Here is a 16,578-nt window from a genome sequence, read left to right on the forward strand (position 1 = left end):
AAATCCCAGCAGCACAAGGAGAAGGCAAAGAAATCTCTCCAACACCTTCCCCTCACCCAGCGCGGATCACCCGGAACGGGGGTCACCAGGGCTCTGCCCCACGGGGGTCACTGGGGATCATCCAACGCCGATCCTCCCACGGGGGATGGAGCTGGAGCAGCGCACGAAGCTCTTCCCGCACTCGGGGCACTCGCAGGGCTTCCCTTAGTGGTGCCTCCCTTGGTGTTGGGTCAAGGTGGAGCTGTGTGAGAAGCTCTTCCCACACTGGGGACACTCGTAGGGCCTCTCCCCGGTGTGGATGCGCCGGTGGGTGATGAGGGTGGAGTTGCGTTGGAAGCCCTTCCCGCAGTCGGGGCAGCGGAAGGGCCTCTCATCCGTGTGAATGCGCTGATGTAGGAGGAGGTGGGAGCTGGTATGAAACCTCTTCCCACACTCAGAACACTCGTAGGGCCTCTCCCCGGTGTGGGTGCGCTGGTGGATGATGAGGTGGGAGTTTTGATTGAAGCCCTTCCCGCAGTCGGGGCAGCGGAAGGGCCTCTCATGCATGTGAATGGGCTCATGTCTGAGGAGATCGGAGCTCCTCCGAAACCTCTTCCCACACTCAGAACACTCATAAGGCCGCTCCCCGGTGTGGATGCGCTGGTGTGCCCTCAGGCTGGAGCTCTGCCCGAAGCTCTCCCCACACTGGGGACACTTGTAGGGCCTTTCCCCAGTGTGGATGAGCTGGTGCCTGATGAGGGTGAAGTTGTATTTGAAGCCCTTCCCGCAGTCGGGGCAGCGGAAGGGCCTCTCATCCGTGTGAATGCGCTGATGTTTGCGGAGATCGGAGCTGGTCTGAAACCTCTTCCCACACTCAGAACACTCATACGGCCTCTCCCCAGTGTGGATGCGCTGGTGTGCCCTCAGGGTGGAGCTCCACCCGAAGCTCTTCCCACATTCGAAGCACTGATAGGGCCTCTCCCCAGTGTGGATCCTCTGGTGTATCCTCAGATGGGATTTGTAGCTGAAGCCCTTCCCACATTCCAGGCACTTGTGGGGCTTCTCCCCACCCTGAGGCTTCTCCCCCAGCTCCGAGCTCCCCCTGGATCTCCGGCTGCCTTCCCGGCACAGGGGGGCTCTTTCCTCCTTGGATCTCTCTGGGCTGCGTTTGCAGCCCCTCCTCGTGCAGCATCTCTGGGCCTTTTCCTCCTCCTCCATACGGCCACGCCTTGGGAATGACAAATCCTGGTTTGGGGGGAAAAAACAAGGGGTGAGCGCCTTGGGCTGGGGGCTCCCCCTGCCCTTGTCCATCGCCACGCATCTTGTGTCTGTAAAAACCTCCAAAACACCAAGATTCAGACCAAAAGTCCCCCAGACGTCAACACACAGAACAAAAACTCCCACAAACGTCAAGATTCAGACAAAACCCCCTCCAAAATATAAATATTCAGCCCCCACAAAAATACCAAAGCACCAACATGGAGCCCAAGAAACCTCAGAAACAGCAAGATTCATCCCCGGGGAAAATCGTGGATCCCCCTCCCTGAACACCTGCTGGATGGGAGGGGCAATGCTCCTGGGGCTGGGGGGAGGCTGCAGATACAGCGAGTGCTGGAACCTTGCGGTGCCTCCTCTTCCTGATCCTCCTGCTGTATCCCTACTCTTCCTAACACTCCTCTTCCTCACACTACTCCTTCTCCTGCAGAATCCCACCTGCTGCTCCCACGGCCATCGTTTCACCATTCTGGTCTCCAGCCCTGCTGCTCCAGCCTTTCTCCTGCTCCCCCCAGGCCCAGCACCCAGCCCTGGCTCGCTCTGCCCCCCAGAGCTCTCGGATCGCACAGCACGAGCAGCGATGCAGCTGCGGCAGCTCGGGCTGGGGCAGCGCTGGGCTCTCGGCCGCTCCTGCCCGCACTCGGCCCCCGCCGCAGCCACTTCTGCCAGCACAGCACGGCCCGGCCCGGCCTTGGCGCTCCCCCCCTCCCACCTCCCCAAATTCCCCTGGCGGGGGGCGCCAAGGCCGGGCCACACGTGGGCTCCAGCTGGGGAGCGCCGGGCGCTGCGGCTCTGCCTGGCAACTGCTGAGTCACCAGCGCCGCGCCTTCTGATTGGCTGAGCGCTGCCTGAGGGCCGCGCCTGCACCAAGGGGGGACACCCTGCTCCAGGGGGGATGGCCCGAAAACCGGGCACCCCCAGCGAACCAACAACACCAACGCCTCCTTACAAACACATGCTCTGAATCTGCTCGGACACAGCCACACGCACTTGCACACAAGCAAGTGACAGCACAAACCAGCAGCTCCACAAAATGGCACTGACTGACACACACTGCTGCTCAGCCAAGCTCCTGCTCAATTCCTCAACTTCCAGAACAACAACAAAGCCTGAACAGAACCATGGACATCGTGTCCTATACAAAAGGGGACAATGTTGAGGCAGTTTGCACATTCTCCCAGAGCTAATTAAGGACATGGAAACCCAGCAGGGGGAAAAAGGGAAGTCGAGAAGGGGTCTCAGCAACAGGGGACGGATGGTGTTGGTGTGCTGGGAAGGGATTGGTTGAAGGGAGTGTGCAGGAATATGGTTAAGGCAAACAGCAGCAGGAGGAATCTATGTGGTAAGAAAGGAAAAGGAAGATGGAAAAGAGGAGGAAGAGAAAAATACTGAGAATTGGAATGTTTTCCAGTACCTTCCCTTATCTTATCCTCCAAAAGGGCCAAAACCCTCTTATCCTCACAGCCAGCTCCAGCTCCTTTATATACCCTGCTTTCCAGGACAGGAAAGAAAAAGGAGCTCAGTATTTCAGGTGTTTCTCTGTGGTGGGGAGCAGCAGGACAGGGCAGCACGGGCTGGGGGCCTGTGGGGAGCTGCGGGGCCGGGCCGGGGCTGTGGGGCAGCCGGGGCTCAGCGCCGGGCACTGCCTGACCCCAACACCCCCCGGGCAGGGCCGGCAGTGGCCCCCGGCCCCCAGGAGGCTGCAGGATGTGGAAGGATCAGGATTTTCTTTCAACTATCTTGTTTGGGTCACTGGAGAAACGAATGATTTTGCAGAAAGCTCAGCCGCTGTCAGAGGATGAGCACCCACAGGCACTGAGGGGGCTGCAGGAGAGGCACAAGAAGCCCCTGCAGCACTTGGCCAGAAAGGCTCAGCAGGGCAATGCAAGAAGGGATGAGCAAAAGGCCAAGGTGAAGGCAAAGGCCATGGCAGAGTTTCTACAGCCCCCCAGGGATGAACCGCAGGGCCCAAGGGGGCCCCAGCACCCAGGGGACGGCGGCGGCCACAAGCACCTGGCACAGGCATTGCCCTCCTCGGCACGGCAGAGCCCACCCAAACAGCCCCTGGCAAGGAATCAGGGGTCCATCTGCAGGCCAGAAGGACACTGCAAGCACAGACAGCAGCACCCTCAGCACCAGCAAGTCCACCCCACATGGACATGGATTGTCAGGGCTGGCAGAGCTCCCAGCAGACCAGGGACCCACCGCACCAGAGCCCTTGAGAACATTCAGGGCGCGTCTGGATCGAGACGAGGCCGCTCCTGATGGACACAGGGGCCTCTCGATCCACTCCGAATCTGACACCTAAGGGGGGAAATTGTCAAGAAGTTCTTCCATTATTCAGGCAATAAGTGGGAAAGATGAGCAGGTGTGTTTTATTCAACCACTATCAGTAGATGTGGGGGATGGGTTTGAAAGGCATCAATTTCTGTTTGCTCCTAATTGTGATTGCAATTTACTGGGAAGGGATTTGATGGCTGAAGTGGGAATGCAAATTCATATTGTCAAAGGAGATACAGAGGCTAATGCTGCTCTACGTTTGTGACAGATGTCTGCGGAGGCCTCTGCTGAAGGGAACCCAGAAGTGTGGGCAGCCCCACGGAAATAGGGAAAATCAGATATGGAGCCTCTCCAAATTCCTCTGAAGCATCCAGGACAAGTGGTGTCTAAAAGCAATACCCTGTTCCAAGGGAGGCAAGGAAGGGGTTACAGCCTCTTACTGAGTCCCTGCTAAAGGCAGTGCTTCTGGAGCCAGGCATCTCTCCCTACAACTCTCCTCTCCTGCCAAGCAAGAAACCCCATCATGGACACCAGAAGGAAAGCACAATTTTCAAGGCTTCAAAAGCAGATTAACTGAGCCTCCTGCCCTGGCCCTCCCACACAGGGAAAAACCATTTGAATTGCATGTGGATGTTAATCAGGGCCATACCAAAGGAACTCCTGGGCTCAAATGTTCAACCCAGTGGCCAGAGAGTGGCCTCATTGTCTGCAGAATTGTGCAGCCCCGGCTTTAATGGGAACTGAGGCCTGAAAACTGACAGCAGCAGAATCTCTCATTGTTCAAGCCTGGCATCAAGGTAAAGCTTTGTTAACCAAAGGAGCCTCTAAATGGATGAGCAGCGCTGGGTTCTTACAGAATGAAACTTGTTGGATGGAACAGGAGGATTCAGAGTTGAGGACAGGGCAAGGGTTGAACCCAGCCTCCTGTTTGAACGGCCCTGGACACGGGGCTGGCAAGAAACCCATGGCTGCAGTCAAGTGACAGAGCTCCAGAGCCTGCCTAGGAGAGATTTACCAGACATTCCCTGGCCTGAGGGAGAAAAGGTGTTTAGGGATGGGGCTGCAAGGGCAGCAGAAGGGAAAAGAGTGACAAGACACGCTGCTCTTAAGGAAAGGGAAGGAGACAAAGCGCAGCTCAGCGCCCGCATGCTCAGCTCAAAGGGCCGAGCTGGGGGTGCCTGGAAGAGCCTGGCACTGAAATGCCCTGAGCAGGAAGGCTTCAATATCTTCTGCTAACAGCATGGCAGCTCACAGCGGGGCAGAAGCATTTCCGACTGCTTCAGCAATCCCTGCCTCAGTTCTTAAGGCATGTTTGGAACAAACAATTCCAAGATACGGGATTGTGGAAGCAATACACTCAGACAGGGGAACTCATTTTACAGGAAAGATCCTTCAGGCCGTTCTGGCTGCTTTAGGAACACAGTGGGACCTCCAAACGCCCTGGCACCCCCACAGTTCGGGTCGGGTAGAAAGAATGAATGGGGAAATAAAGAAACACCTTCTGAAGCTGCTGGGAGAAACCAAGATGCCACAGGTACGGCTGCTGCCATTGGCTTTGGCAAGAAGAAGAGCCAGACCCAGGGCAAATATTCAATTATCTCCCCTGGAATCCATGTTTTCAATTCCTTACCCTGGTGTGATAAATGAGTGAATGATAAATGTTGTCTTTCACATATATGATTCAAACATTTAGAAGTGATGATGGATTATGCAGAAATAGTGTTAAGGTAAAATGTAGTTAAGTAGAAACGAGATTAAGGTAAATTGTAACTTTGAAATAGTTGTAGTATGTTAAGAAATGTATTAATAAACACATGGTAATAAATGTCTTTTGAGCTGAGAAACTACAGAGCCAGGAATCTAAGACATCTTAGAGAAACAAAGAAGATAAACCGCATGCATCCCAGGAAGATTGTTACCTCATCAGAGCTCACACCGCCCAAGGGAACTGGCAGCTGCAAATGAGGCTGGAGACTGCGGAGGCACCGGAGAGAGGGGGCCTGTCTGCAGTTCTGAAGCGATCCAGAGGAATGAGGCGGTGTCCTGCTGGGGGAAGGGGCAGAAACGGGACAGGGGGAAAGGGGAGGGAAGTGTAAATTCCTTTCTGGGTTAATGAATATGTAACAGTTCAGGAGAGTACTTAAGCCCACAGTAAAATGAATGGAGGGCGCCTCTGGCAACATTGCCAAGCGCCCCAGGCTGTGATTTGTACCCTTGTTCTACTAATAAATGTTCAATGTTATATTGCTAAAAATTTAGCTTCTGTATTCATTTTCTTCAGTCTTGATCCTCTAACCCTAAAAAGGTTGTTGGAGAGTTTGTGTCCTACCCACAGTTTTGGTAACAAGTTTACAAAATTAGAAGGCGTTTTCTTAATAATCCTACTTTGATATTGTCAGATGGGTCTGGGCCAGGGGTGTGTCAATTTTTAGTCTTAGGACAAGAAGCAGCAAAAATCTTTATTGCGTGGGGTTTTTTCTGTTACGTGTGTGTGTGGCTGTTAGTGATGGCAGAATTTTGGAACGGGTTTTTCAATGTTCACATTTCGGTTACATTTTGCAAAAGTGGAAGAGCTTTAAAGGAGACCCTTTAACTCATAAACAGTTAAAAAAAAACATTTTAAAAAAAAGAAAGCCGCTTTTGGGGGTGACACGTGAAAGTCACCTGATGGCTGCCCCGGAAGAGAAGTTTCCTTCCAGGCAGCCAGCAGAGGAGCTTTAGAAATGCAAATTAACTCTGCTGCGGGAAGTGTGCACAATGTCCCAGGCTCTCCTTGCCTGCCAGAGGAATTGGGCTGATTCCCTCTGCCCCTCACCCCAAGCTCTGCCTCCCTGCACAGATGGAATTTGCATCGCTAAAGGCAGAGCCCACACTGAGCATCTCGGACTCTGCAACAGAAATCCCTGAAGCTGCAAAGGAAAACAGCAAACGGAGAATGTTGGGAGAACTTCACTCACAAAAGCGGGGGGGAATCATCCCTCTCCCCACTCCAACATCTGCTGGCACTGTCTGGGTTATACAGGGTGCGTTTGACCACTGGGCTGCTTTTGCTGACACAAGGTCAGCGAAATCACTTGGGAATCCAAGGATGTGATGATTTAATCAGAGAAAAGTGGTCAATTGATGCATCCCTGGCATTTCTGGGAGTGCCCAAAAATGGGGAAAAGATGAACGGCCACCAGAACAAATCCTACAACACCATGGAGCAGCCCCTGGGAACCCAAACAAATTCATACCAGGTGCCAGAGAACCCAGTGATCATTTCAATGCATCATTAGATTACAAGCTGTCCCCCAAATCATAACCAAGCACACAGCTCCAGCTCCTGACCTTCTCACCCACCAATCCACTCCTATGAGCAACGCCACATTTCACCCTGGGATGGCATCAGATTCTCTCTCAGAAGGACCAGGAGGTTGTGGAAAATTAAATTACTCAAACTGCCCTTGTCAAAGAGATGGCCAAGGAAAAGTGGTGAAACAAGAACAAAGGAAAGAAGAAAGCAGCTCATGTACCGCTCCAAATGTGGAAAGGATGGGAATGGGACACGTTTTCGTGGTTCCCTGGCAGACCATGGGTTAAACCAATGCTGTTTCTCCTCTCAGGTGCTATAGCAAGTCTCATCTTTTTACCATGCACCACACCTTGCTCAGTGCAGCTCATTCAGCAGGGGATCAAGGGCATGCAGGTGGCAGCCAGGCCTCCTGACCCAGAAACGGCCACAAAAGGACAGAGAATGAGGTCACTGAGAATAATCCCAAAACCAAAGAAGGCCCAGGAAAAACAGATTAAGGCATTTTTAAAGTTTGTAAAGAAAAGTACTGAAAAAATAAGAAGGGGGGATTAAAAGGAAAAAAATGAACGTGTCTTTAGAAACAGATGCTGTGAATCCCATTGGAGATAGGGCCAGGGACTTGGAGGTAAGGATGTAACAAGAGAAACCATAAAATTTCAGAAAAGTGTTACTAGCTGACAGAAACCGCGGCTCAGCCAAGCTCCTGCGAAATTCCTGAACTTCCCGAAGAAGAACAAGGACTCCACAGAGCCATGAATATCGGATGTTCTACAAAGTGGGGGTGCACATTAAGGGGCACATGCAGCAGGCGCATCGGGAAGTCTGTACCTTCCAAGGACCTCAGCCAAGGAGGAAAGGGACACGGAGATGCGGCCGCGGAAATCGGCATAAAAAGGAGGCTGCGTCCTCCAACACTTGGACAGAGCCCACGGGAAATGCCCCGTGGCCTCTCCCTTGCTCCAGGAATAAAGTTCCTTTTACAGGACTCCTCCGGCTCCTCTGGGGACACAAACCTCTGGCCACGGGAACTTTCCCGCACACTCCCGCCGACGGGGCAGCCACCTCTGTCCTACCCACAGCAGCCGGGACGAGCCAGCGCTGCTCCGGCACCGGCTCCTGCCGAGGCAGCAGCGGCAAGGAGAGCGCGGGCAGCCGCTCCCGCAGCGCCCTCACGCCAGGGCGAACACGGCGCCCACACGGCACAACGAACCCGCCCCAGCCCCCTGCCGCCCCCTCCGCCCGCAGCCAGCGCCGAGCCCCGCCAGAACCGAGCGCGGCTCCCACCTGCGCTGGGGCCGCCTCCGAGCTCCGCCGCCGCCTCACCGGGCTCCGGCCGCCGCCGCCGCTCCCGGGCCCGCACAGACGCTCCGCCAATGGCGCCTCTGCTGCGCCACGGCCGCCCTGCCGGCGGCTCCGGGCCCGGGCTGCTCCCCGCTCCGACCAATCAGCGCGCCAGAACCACGACTGACGGCAGCACCGCCCAATCGCAGCGAGGGGCGGGCTCTGCACACGGCCCAGCCTCGCCCCGCGCTCCCAGCGCCCCCCGGGCTGCGTGAGGGGAAAGCCGCAGCTGAGGAACAGCCCTGGAACGGGCCCGGCCCGAGCCGCCATTCAGCTGGGAAGGGAAACAAAGCTCTCCGCTGCTCCCGGCCCGACTTGCCCAGCCCTGCGTGTTGGCTGCCTCCGGCTCCTTGGGAAGCCCTGCAGCCTCGCTACTCCCGCCCCTAATTCGGAGCATAAGTGCATGGCTTTGATTTCGTTGTTCAGGCTTGGCTATGGGCTGTCCTTGTCTGCTGCATTTTCTGGGTTCCTCTTGGATCCTTTGAGCAACAGGCTGTGCCCCGGGAGGATCCTTTGTGCTCCTTTGTGACAGAGGAGAACCTTCCAGGCGGTTCTTGCGGGAGCTGCTGCTGTGATGTCACGGGAACGCTGCCGCGTCCTCGCCGTGTTCCCGTTGCTGTGGGCACGGAGCCCTCAGTGTCCAGAGCGGCTCTGGGCGCCCGCTGGTTGCCGGAGGATCCTCCTGCCCGAGGCATTCTCAGCAGCCAGCCCAGCCCCTGCCGGGTGTCCTTCTGTGCTTGCAGGGGTACAGTCTGCCACGTGTGCAGCACGGCCAAAATGATCCAGCAAGCGGTTGCTGCAGTTTGCACTCTGTACTCTGTGGCTTATTCGGGGTATTTTTTAGCCCACTTGGCACGTAAGTCGAGGTTTTCCCTGGGTGCAGCGTCGGTGCCTTCGGGCTCGCTGTGTGCTTTCTGTTCTCCCACTGGAACTGAGCTGCCTTTGTAACCAAATTGCCATTAAGACACCGTTGGTTTGGGAGAGCTCCTGCCAGCAGCTGCAGCTGAAAAAGGGGGTGTCTGCAGCCAGCGGGGCGTGCACAGCATTTGCAATGGAGCCGGGGGGGTTCTGTTCCCTCAAGCGCAGAGTCTGTGCCAGCGGAGCCTGGAACTCCCTGCGTTGGCTGCTGCAGCCAAGAGCTGACACAGGCCAGGATTCTGTGCTGTTCTCTTGCTTGCTGTGCGAAGGGACTGTGGCTCCTGGAGGGATGTTGTGGAAGCAAAATGCTCTCTCGGGGTGTCCTTGCTCCGTGGGAGTTCCCACCACGGGCAGGTTTTTCCTAACAGCATCTGGTTCGTGTTGCCTGTCCCGTTGCAGGGCACCTCACGCGTGGATCCCGAGCAGCTCCTCCTTCGGTGAGTGGGAAAGGAACCTTTGGTGGTGGGAATTGTGCAGAGAGTTGTGAGCTTGGCGTGTGGCAGTCGAGCGCCAGCCTGGGAGGCTGAAGGAAAGTTCCTGCCAGTGTCTTTGCAGCAGCAGCAGCAGCAGCACAGGGATCCCTGGCACTTTTCTCCTTCTCTGCTGAAGAGCTTTTGAAGAGCTGCAGGTCTGGTTTTGCAGGCAGAAGATTGCTTGCTGGCTTTAGCCACGGTGGAATATGGAATGCCCAGCAATAAGTGGCAATGTCGACTTTAGCCCATTCCTAGTTTGAACAGCTCTGAATCCCATTTCTGCTTAGTGCAGCTGGATGTGTAGCTGAGGATAAATAAGGCGATAACTGAGATAGAACTTCCCGTCCCTCACGCTACCATCTGTCCACAGGGCACAAAAGCAGCATCAGCTCCTCCTCTGGCTCCCTGTGCTTCCAAAGAGGCGGCCAAAGAGGAGGAAGACAGCAGTGAACTTCCCGCTGTTCTGGGGGATGATGGTGAACTTCCCTCTGTCCCGGGAGACCACAGTGAACCTCCCTCTGTCCTGGGAGATGAGGGCAAACATCCCATGGTTCGGGAATACAACAGTGAAGCTCCTGTGGTGTGGGACGAGGATGGTGGACATCACCCGGTGTGGGACGAGGACAGCGAGGCTCCAGTGCCATGGGACAAGGACGACGGACATCTCCCAGCATGGGACAAGGACAGAGGACATCGTGGGACTTGGGAAGAGGAGGCTGCAATTCTCCCAGCATGGGAAGAGGACAGCAAACGTGCCGTGCCTTGGAAAGAAGACCAGGAACCTGCTGCATTTTGGGAAGAGGACGGGGATCCTCCCTCTGGTTGGGAAGAGGACACTGAACCTCCCTCTGCTGCGGGATCCTGGGCTGAACATTCTGACAGCAGCACAGCCCTGCAGCCAGAGGGCAGAGAGGAGTGGTGCCTGATGCAGCTGAGTACGTCTGCTGTGCTGCTGTGTGCCAGAGCAGGGTGCTGCGTGTGTGTCTCAGCATCAGCTGCACCCAGGCTTGCTGTGCAGCTGAATGTCACAGAGTCATTTATTGTCCTTGCCCAGCTGAGAGCAAGGGGCTCCCGGCCCCAGGGAGTGGGGCTGCATTTTGGCCCTGCTGCAAGGCGGGGTCTCCATCTGGGAGGGAGCATCTTCCATGTGGTTTCTTTCAGGGAGCACCGTGAGCGTGGGGGAGCCTGCCGAGAAATACCTGGAACTGGAGCAGGTTGGCCAAGGGTAAGTGCACGGCAGTTACTTCTGCACAAGCAGGGGCCAGGTATTTGCTGGTGCAGGATCAAGTGAGAAGCCAGGCAAGCTGCAAACAGCTTCAGACACTGGGCCACGATCCTGCTGTCTCTCAGTCCTGATCAGAATTGGTAACTGTGGTCAGAAGGCACCATCAGAGGCCCCTGAGGCCGGCAGTGTCCTGCCTGCAGCAAGGAGCAGGACCTGGAAGATCTTCTGTCCCTGGAATGTGATTGCCTGAAAGAGCAGCTCACCATCTGGTGACTGTCAGAAAACAGTTCTCAAGAAGATTCCTTTCAAATATTTTGCTTCCAAAAATATCCACCGGTCAGGATTATCAACATAACAGTTTAGAAACAGAAACCAGAGATGAACTAATAAGTGCTCTTTTCAGCACAGGTAGTAAACCCTGTACATTCAGTAACAGACACAGAGCTGCTGCACTGGGGGGGAAAATGCATCAGCTGCCTGATGGCAGGGCCCTTGTGGATCCTGCAGCTCATAGGCAGGAAATGGAAAAGGATGAAATACATTCTTTTCCAGTTCTTTAGACACCTGCTCCCACCCTAGGTTTTGGACTAAAGTAATTCAGTGTGGACATTTGGGATTTGCTCCAGCCCTTTTCCTTCGTGTTGGGCCTCAGTTTTCTCTTGCACACCTTGTGTGGCACAGGGCTGGTGGCTGCTGTGCTGCTGTTTGAAGGGTCGATGCACCCAGGTGTTTTGTAAACGCTGCGGGCAGCAGAGATCTCCTGTCTGGGCTGGCTTTCACTCCCCGGGCCTAAAGTGCTGCTTCTTTCTTCTCTGCTGTTCTGTCTCCAGGGCTTTCGGAACCGTTTATAAAGGACTCGACAGGGCCACTGGAGGAGAGGTCAGTGTCACCACGCCCAGCGCGTCGGGCAGCTCTCGAGGGCTTTCCCCTCTGCTGGGAGCTGTGGCTGCAGCTCTGGGGGGCCAGCAGAGCTTTCCTGCACAGGCTGTTCCTCTGAAGGCACAGCAGTGTCAGCCTGCAGAGCACGGCTGGGACAGACTTGAGCCTTCTGAAGTGCCCAAAGGAATGCAAGGAGGGCAGCGGTGTCTGTCAGAGCAGGACACGCTGGCTTGCTCTTCATATCTGAAAACATCAGTGCATCAGCTGGTGGAGGCTGAGGCCTAATTTATCTTCATCCCAGCCTTGGACAGGAACACTGTTTAGCAGTTTTTCCATCCTGTATTTCATCTTCAAAGGATACCTCAAGACCTAATGAAGGAGCGATCCTGCTTGGGATCAGTTTGGGGTTTTAGTCCTACTGCAGCTGTTCCCAGAGAGAGGGAGAGGAATGAGAAGATGGATGTGCAGAGCAAAGCTCTCTCCTAAACGCTGCAGCTGTGTTTGGGTCTGGTGTCAGTGACAGCCCGTGACAGGGATCATCTGAGCAATGTTTGTGCGTGTTTGCTCTGTTGTGCAATCCCAAACAGAGCAGTTGCGTTTGAAATCATGACCAAATCCCCCAGGATTGCTAAAGGGTTCCCGGCTGTTTTGCTCTGTTTTCACAGAAGCAGAATTACTTCCTGCTTGCAAAATGTGTTTGAATGATAATGAGAGTGGTGGTAAACTAAGGCGGTTTGAGAAGACTGCAGGTGCAGAGAATGTTGTGAGAGCTTTGAGGCTGAGAGCTGAGGGCCCATTTCTGCAGAGCTTCCAAGGCCAAATGTCTCTGGCCCTGTGTCCTGTAAGCGGCCCCGCAGCGAGCAGAGAAATGGGCTGTGGGAATGTCACTTGCTGAGCCCGGGTGTCCCATCCCAAGGCAGTTTGGCACAGCCCGGCTCCGTCGCTCCACAAAGACTCGCTCCGTGTTTGCTGCGGCCTCCTGCCCCAGACTCCTGCAGTTCAAGGGCTGCAATGTCCTTTCAGGTGGCCATAAAGAAAATGAGTCTCAGAGGGCAGAACAGGGAACGAGCTGTGAATGAGATCCTGGTCCTGAAGGACAAGAAGAACCCCAACATTGTCAGCTCTTTGGACAGGTGAGTGCTTCAGCTCTTATCCCGTGCACGGGCCCTGTGTTAATCTCTCCTGGCATCCGCAGTCTGTAGCCTGTTTTGAAAAAGCCTCACCCGGTTGTAGCTTCCCAAAACAACAGCCTGTCAGTTCACTCCCTCCGTGTGCTTTTGTTGCTTTGGTTTGGTTTTTCCTTCAAGCTGACCCAGTTTTCTGGGTCTTACAACAGGTGCTGATAGACCCTGGCAGACATTATTTCCCTTGGCTTCTCCTTCCCAACTCTTTTCCATTGCTGCAGATGCCAGGAAGACCAGGTTCTTGTTTCCAGAAACGCCTCATGTGCCCATTTTGCAATGGCCTTGCCTGTTTCTGAAGGGACTTTCTGCAAGATTTTCCAAACACTTGACCACTTTTGTCCTAAGTGCTGCACGGCCTCCTGCCCTGGATAACTCTGGAAGTTGTGTTGCCTTGTTCTGGAGGGAATGGTGAAACTGCTGAGTTCAGATGCTGAACCAGCTGGGGGCAAGTGTTGTGGTTCCACATTGATCTGGGCTGTTGCTAAACTGCATTTTTCACCTGCTTGCCATCTAAGGCCTCTCCTTTCCCACAGGCGTCTCCTTCTCCTTTAGACTGTGCAGATCCCAAGGACTGTGCAGCCTGGCAGGAATGTCTCTGCATCGGATTCTGTCCTCATTTACAAGTGACCTGGAAACAAAATTCCACTCGAGGCTTTTCCATCAGGGAATTGAGCAGTGCATGTTCATCTCCATGCCATTGTTTGCCTCTTCCAGCTTCCTTGTTGATGAAGATCTCTGGCTGGTGATGGAATACATGGATGGAGGAACTTTGCAGGACATTGTCAGACAGACACGCATGGCTGAAGGAGAGATGGCAGCTGTCAGTCGGGAGGTGAGGGATCCTGCTCGTGCTTCCCATGGCTTGGACACAATGCTCCTTCCAAGCAGGGCCTGAGAAGAGGAGTGGCTCCATGCTCAGAGCTTTGTTTCTGTGTTGTTTTTATGAGCTGGAGAAGAAAGAGCCTCTGAAGTGAACGGCCTGCCAGTGTCACTGCACTTCCACTCTGCTCTTGTCCTCTTTCCTGCTGTTGTGGGACTCTCTGTCTTTTTTGATTTGATTTGCTGTTCTCAGCTTTGCCTTGAACCATTTGCCCAGAGCTTGTCTGCACTGCACTCCTGGCCTGGCACAGCAAAGCTGCTGCTGGCAGAATTCTAAACTGTCCTTTCTTGTGTGCTGTATTCCGGCCATGGATTTCCACCCTCGTGTTTCTTGCTCTCTCTCAGTGTCTGCAGGGCCTGGATTTCCTCCACTCAAACCGGGTGATCCACAGAGATCTGAAGAGCTCCAACATCCTTCTGGCAATGGACGGCTCTGTCAAGCTGGGTGGGTGTTCCTGGTCAGGCACGGCGCTCCCGGGCTGCGGGTGTGGGGCTGCTTCCCAGTGACGGCCAGAGCCCCACAAGTGCTGCTGGTGGCGGTGCCCGGCCCCTGCTGGCAGCTGAGAGCGGCTGCCCCATGCAGAGAGCTCAGGAGAGGAGCAGGGTGTCAGCAGTGGCTTTGCTCTGGGTGTGGCCCTTGCAGAGGGGCAGGAGTTGGAATCTGAAGCTTCAAGGGAATCACTAAAAGCCACTGCATGAAAGCTGAGGGTTCCTTTAAGGGTCCACTTCCATCTTGCCTTGGCTACAGCCCTGCGGACTTTTCCAGCTGGATTCAGCAGTGCATTCTCAGACTGAGAGTGGGCAATCTTTGTGCTTGGTTTCCTCATTCCAGCTGCCTTTGACAGTGTTTGTTTCTGTCCTCAGCTGATTTTGGCCTCTGCGCTCAGCTGAGCCCTGAGCAGGAGCAGTGCAGCTCCATGGTGGGCACTGCTCACTGGATGGCCCCAGAGGTTGTGACCAGTTCTCCTTATGGCCCCAAGGTGGACATCTGGTCCTTGGGCATTGTGACCATCGAGATGGTGGAAGGAGAACCTCCTTACTTCGAGCACACGGCGGCCATGGTAAGAGGCAAATTTCCCAGAGTTTGCAGAGGCCTGTGAGCACAGAGGGACCCTGCCCTAGGAGGTGGAACCGGAGGGCTCTGCCCATCAGGAAGGGAATTCCCAGAGGATTCGAGCCTGAGCACAGATGAATATTCTGCAGTCTCCAGAATTTGCTTTGAGTTTTAAGTTGTTGCAGCTCTTCTGTCTGTGAGGATGACCTGAAAACATGAAGCCAGAGCATCAGCTCTAATCTTGCAGAAAACCCCAGACCAACCCCAAAATCCACACCTAAACTCAACAAGTTTTCTGAAGGAGTTTCTGAAAGAGGTTCTGCGAGATGAACTCCCCCTGACTCTTCTCACTGGGAAACTTGTCTAAAACATGGAGATGATTGTTTAACATCCCCATAGTCTAACATATTTCTTTCCTCGCCCAAGCTACTTTCTCCATGTCACCAAGGCTGAGCTTTCAGCAACCCAAACCTCAGGTTCCTTGCCTGGCAGTTTCTGGGACGGAACATCTTGAATGCATTTACTTGAGTGTCAGTGGCACTGCAGGGATGCATTTGATGTAAGAATCCTTGGAAATACCACAGGCAGACTGCAGTGACTCTTGCAAATGGCCTGTAAAGCTGGTGTCCGTATTTGGAGAAGCAAAATGGGCTGTTTCTGATGGAGGTTCCAAATAACAAAGTCAGCCAATGACATTGGCTCTCAAGGCAAGATCATCTGGATGTTGGAATGGCTGTGGCTGCAGAAGCGTCTGGCTTTTTTGGTTGGCATAGAAGAATGAGCTCTGAGCAGCATCTCTGCCAGGGTGGAAGGTGTCCCTGGAGACTGGGGCTGAGAAACCGGGGTCGCTGTGAGCACTCGTGGGTGTGAAGGAAGCTGGCAGAGCTTTTTCAGAAGTGTTTGCTTTCCGCGCAGGCTCGCTGTCTGATCCGGCAGAACGGGACCCCGCAGCTGCAGGAGCCCAGGCGCCTGTCGGCTCTGCTGCGGGACTTCCTGGAGTGCAGCCTGGAGCCGGACGAGGAGCGGCGCTGGTCTGCCCAGGAGCTGCTGCAGGTGGATGCGAAGCGGCTGCAGCGGAAAGAGCAGCGCGAGGGAGGGGTTTTCTCATGGGGCCCCCTCCAATAGTGTCCAGTCTCGCTGCTTTTCACATGCAAAGCCAGCAGAATCCTCGCCTGGTTTGGCTTGGCAGGGTCCTTTGCAGGTCATCTGGACCAGGTGCCCCGCAAGGAGCAGGGACATCTTCAAGCAGATCAGGTGGCCCCGAGCCCTGCCTGACCTGAGCCTGGATGTTTCCAGGGAGGAGGCACCTCCCACATCTCTGGGCACCCTCTGCCAGTGTTTCCCCACGCTTCTGATAAAAAAATTCTGCCTCAGATCTAATCTGAGCCTGCTTCCCTCTTCTGAGTTTCAAACCATTCCCCTTTGTCCTGTTGCAACAGAGCCTGTGAGGAGCTTGACTTGGGAAAGTAACAGTTGATTTCTTTCTTTTTCATCCTTTGGGCAGCACCCATTTTTATCATCAGCCAAGCCTCTCTCCAGCCTGAGCCCTCTGATCGCTGCAGCAAAGCAATTGAAGGAGCAGCGGAGGATGTGAAGCACCTGGGGACAGCTTTTCGTTATAGTAGTTAGGACAAGTGGATAGTTACGGTAGTTAGCACTGCTAGTTAGTTATGGTGGTTAGGACAGCCTGGTAGTTATGGCAGTTTTTTGAATAAAAGCTCTGTTAAACCTCAAGTCCCTTGACGTGTCCCTTCCTTGTTCCCCCATGACTCAGCTGCCCGGAGCAATGCGAGGGG

The 16,578-nt window shown here is 54.6% G+C and overlaps 1 protein-coding gene and 1 pseudogene across 1 annotated transcript; both read left to right on the plus strand.

The window, feature by feature from the left end:
* Window positions 1–16,578, plus strand: part of LOC138102437 (uncharacterized) — a 705,988-nt pseudogene that overhangs the window by 558,139 nt on the left and 131,271 nt on the right.
* Window positions 146–15,907, plus strand: LOC138102407 (serine/threonine-protein kinase PAK 3-like). The gene is made up of 11 exons (XM_069000117.1): window positions 146–192; window positions 606–642; window positions 1,154–1,249; window positions 9,932–10,530; window positions 10,727–10,786; window positions 11,617–11,665; window positions 12,689–12,798; window positions 13,564–13,681; window positions 14,074–14,173; window positions 14,593–14,789; window positions 15,698–15,907. The coding sequence occupies exons 1-11, from the start codon at window positions 146–148 to the stop codon at window positions 15,905–15,907; spliced, it is 1,623 nt and encodes a 540-aa protein (XP_068856218.1).

The sequence above is a fragment of the Aphelocoma coerulescens genome, unplaced genomic scaffold (genome assembly GCF_041296385.1).
Source record: "Aphelocoma coerulescens isolate FSJ_1873_10779 unplaced genomic scaffold, UR_Acoe_1.0 HiC_scaffold_75, whole genome shotgun sequence".
Classification (NCBI taxonomy): Eukaryota; Metazoa; Chordata; class Aves; order Passeriformes; family Corvidae; genus Aphelocoma; species Aphelocoma coerulescens.

Coding starts and splice junctions, on each gene's coding strand:
- LOC138102407 (XM_069000117.1), top strand. CDS start 146: ATGGAGCTGGAGCAGCGCACGAAGCTCTTCCCGCACTCGGGGCACTC. Junction 643..1,153: donor TCCCCGGTGTGGATGCGCTG/GTGTGCCCTCAG, acceptor CTGCGTTTGCAG/CCCCTCCTCGTGCAGCATCT. Junction 11,666..12,688: donor ACAGGGCCACTGGAGGAGAG/GTCAGTGTCACC, acceptor ATGTCCTTTCAG/GTGGCCATAAAGAAAATGAG.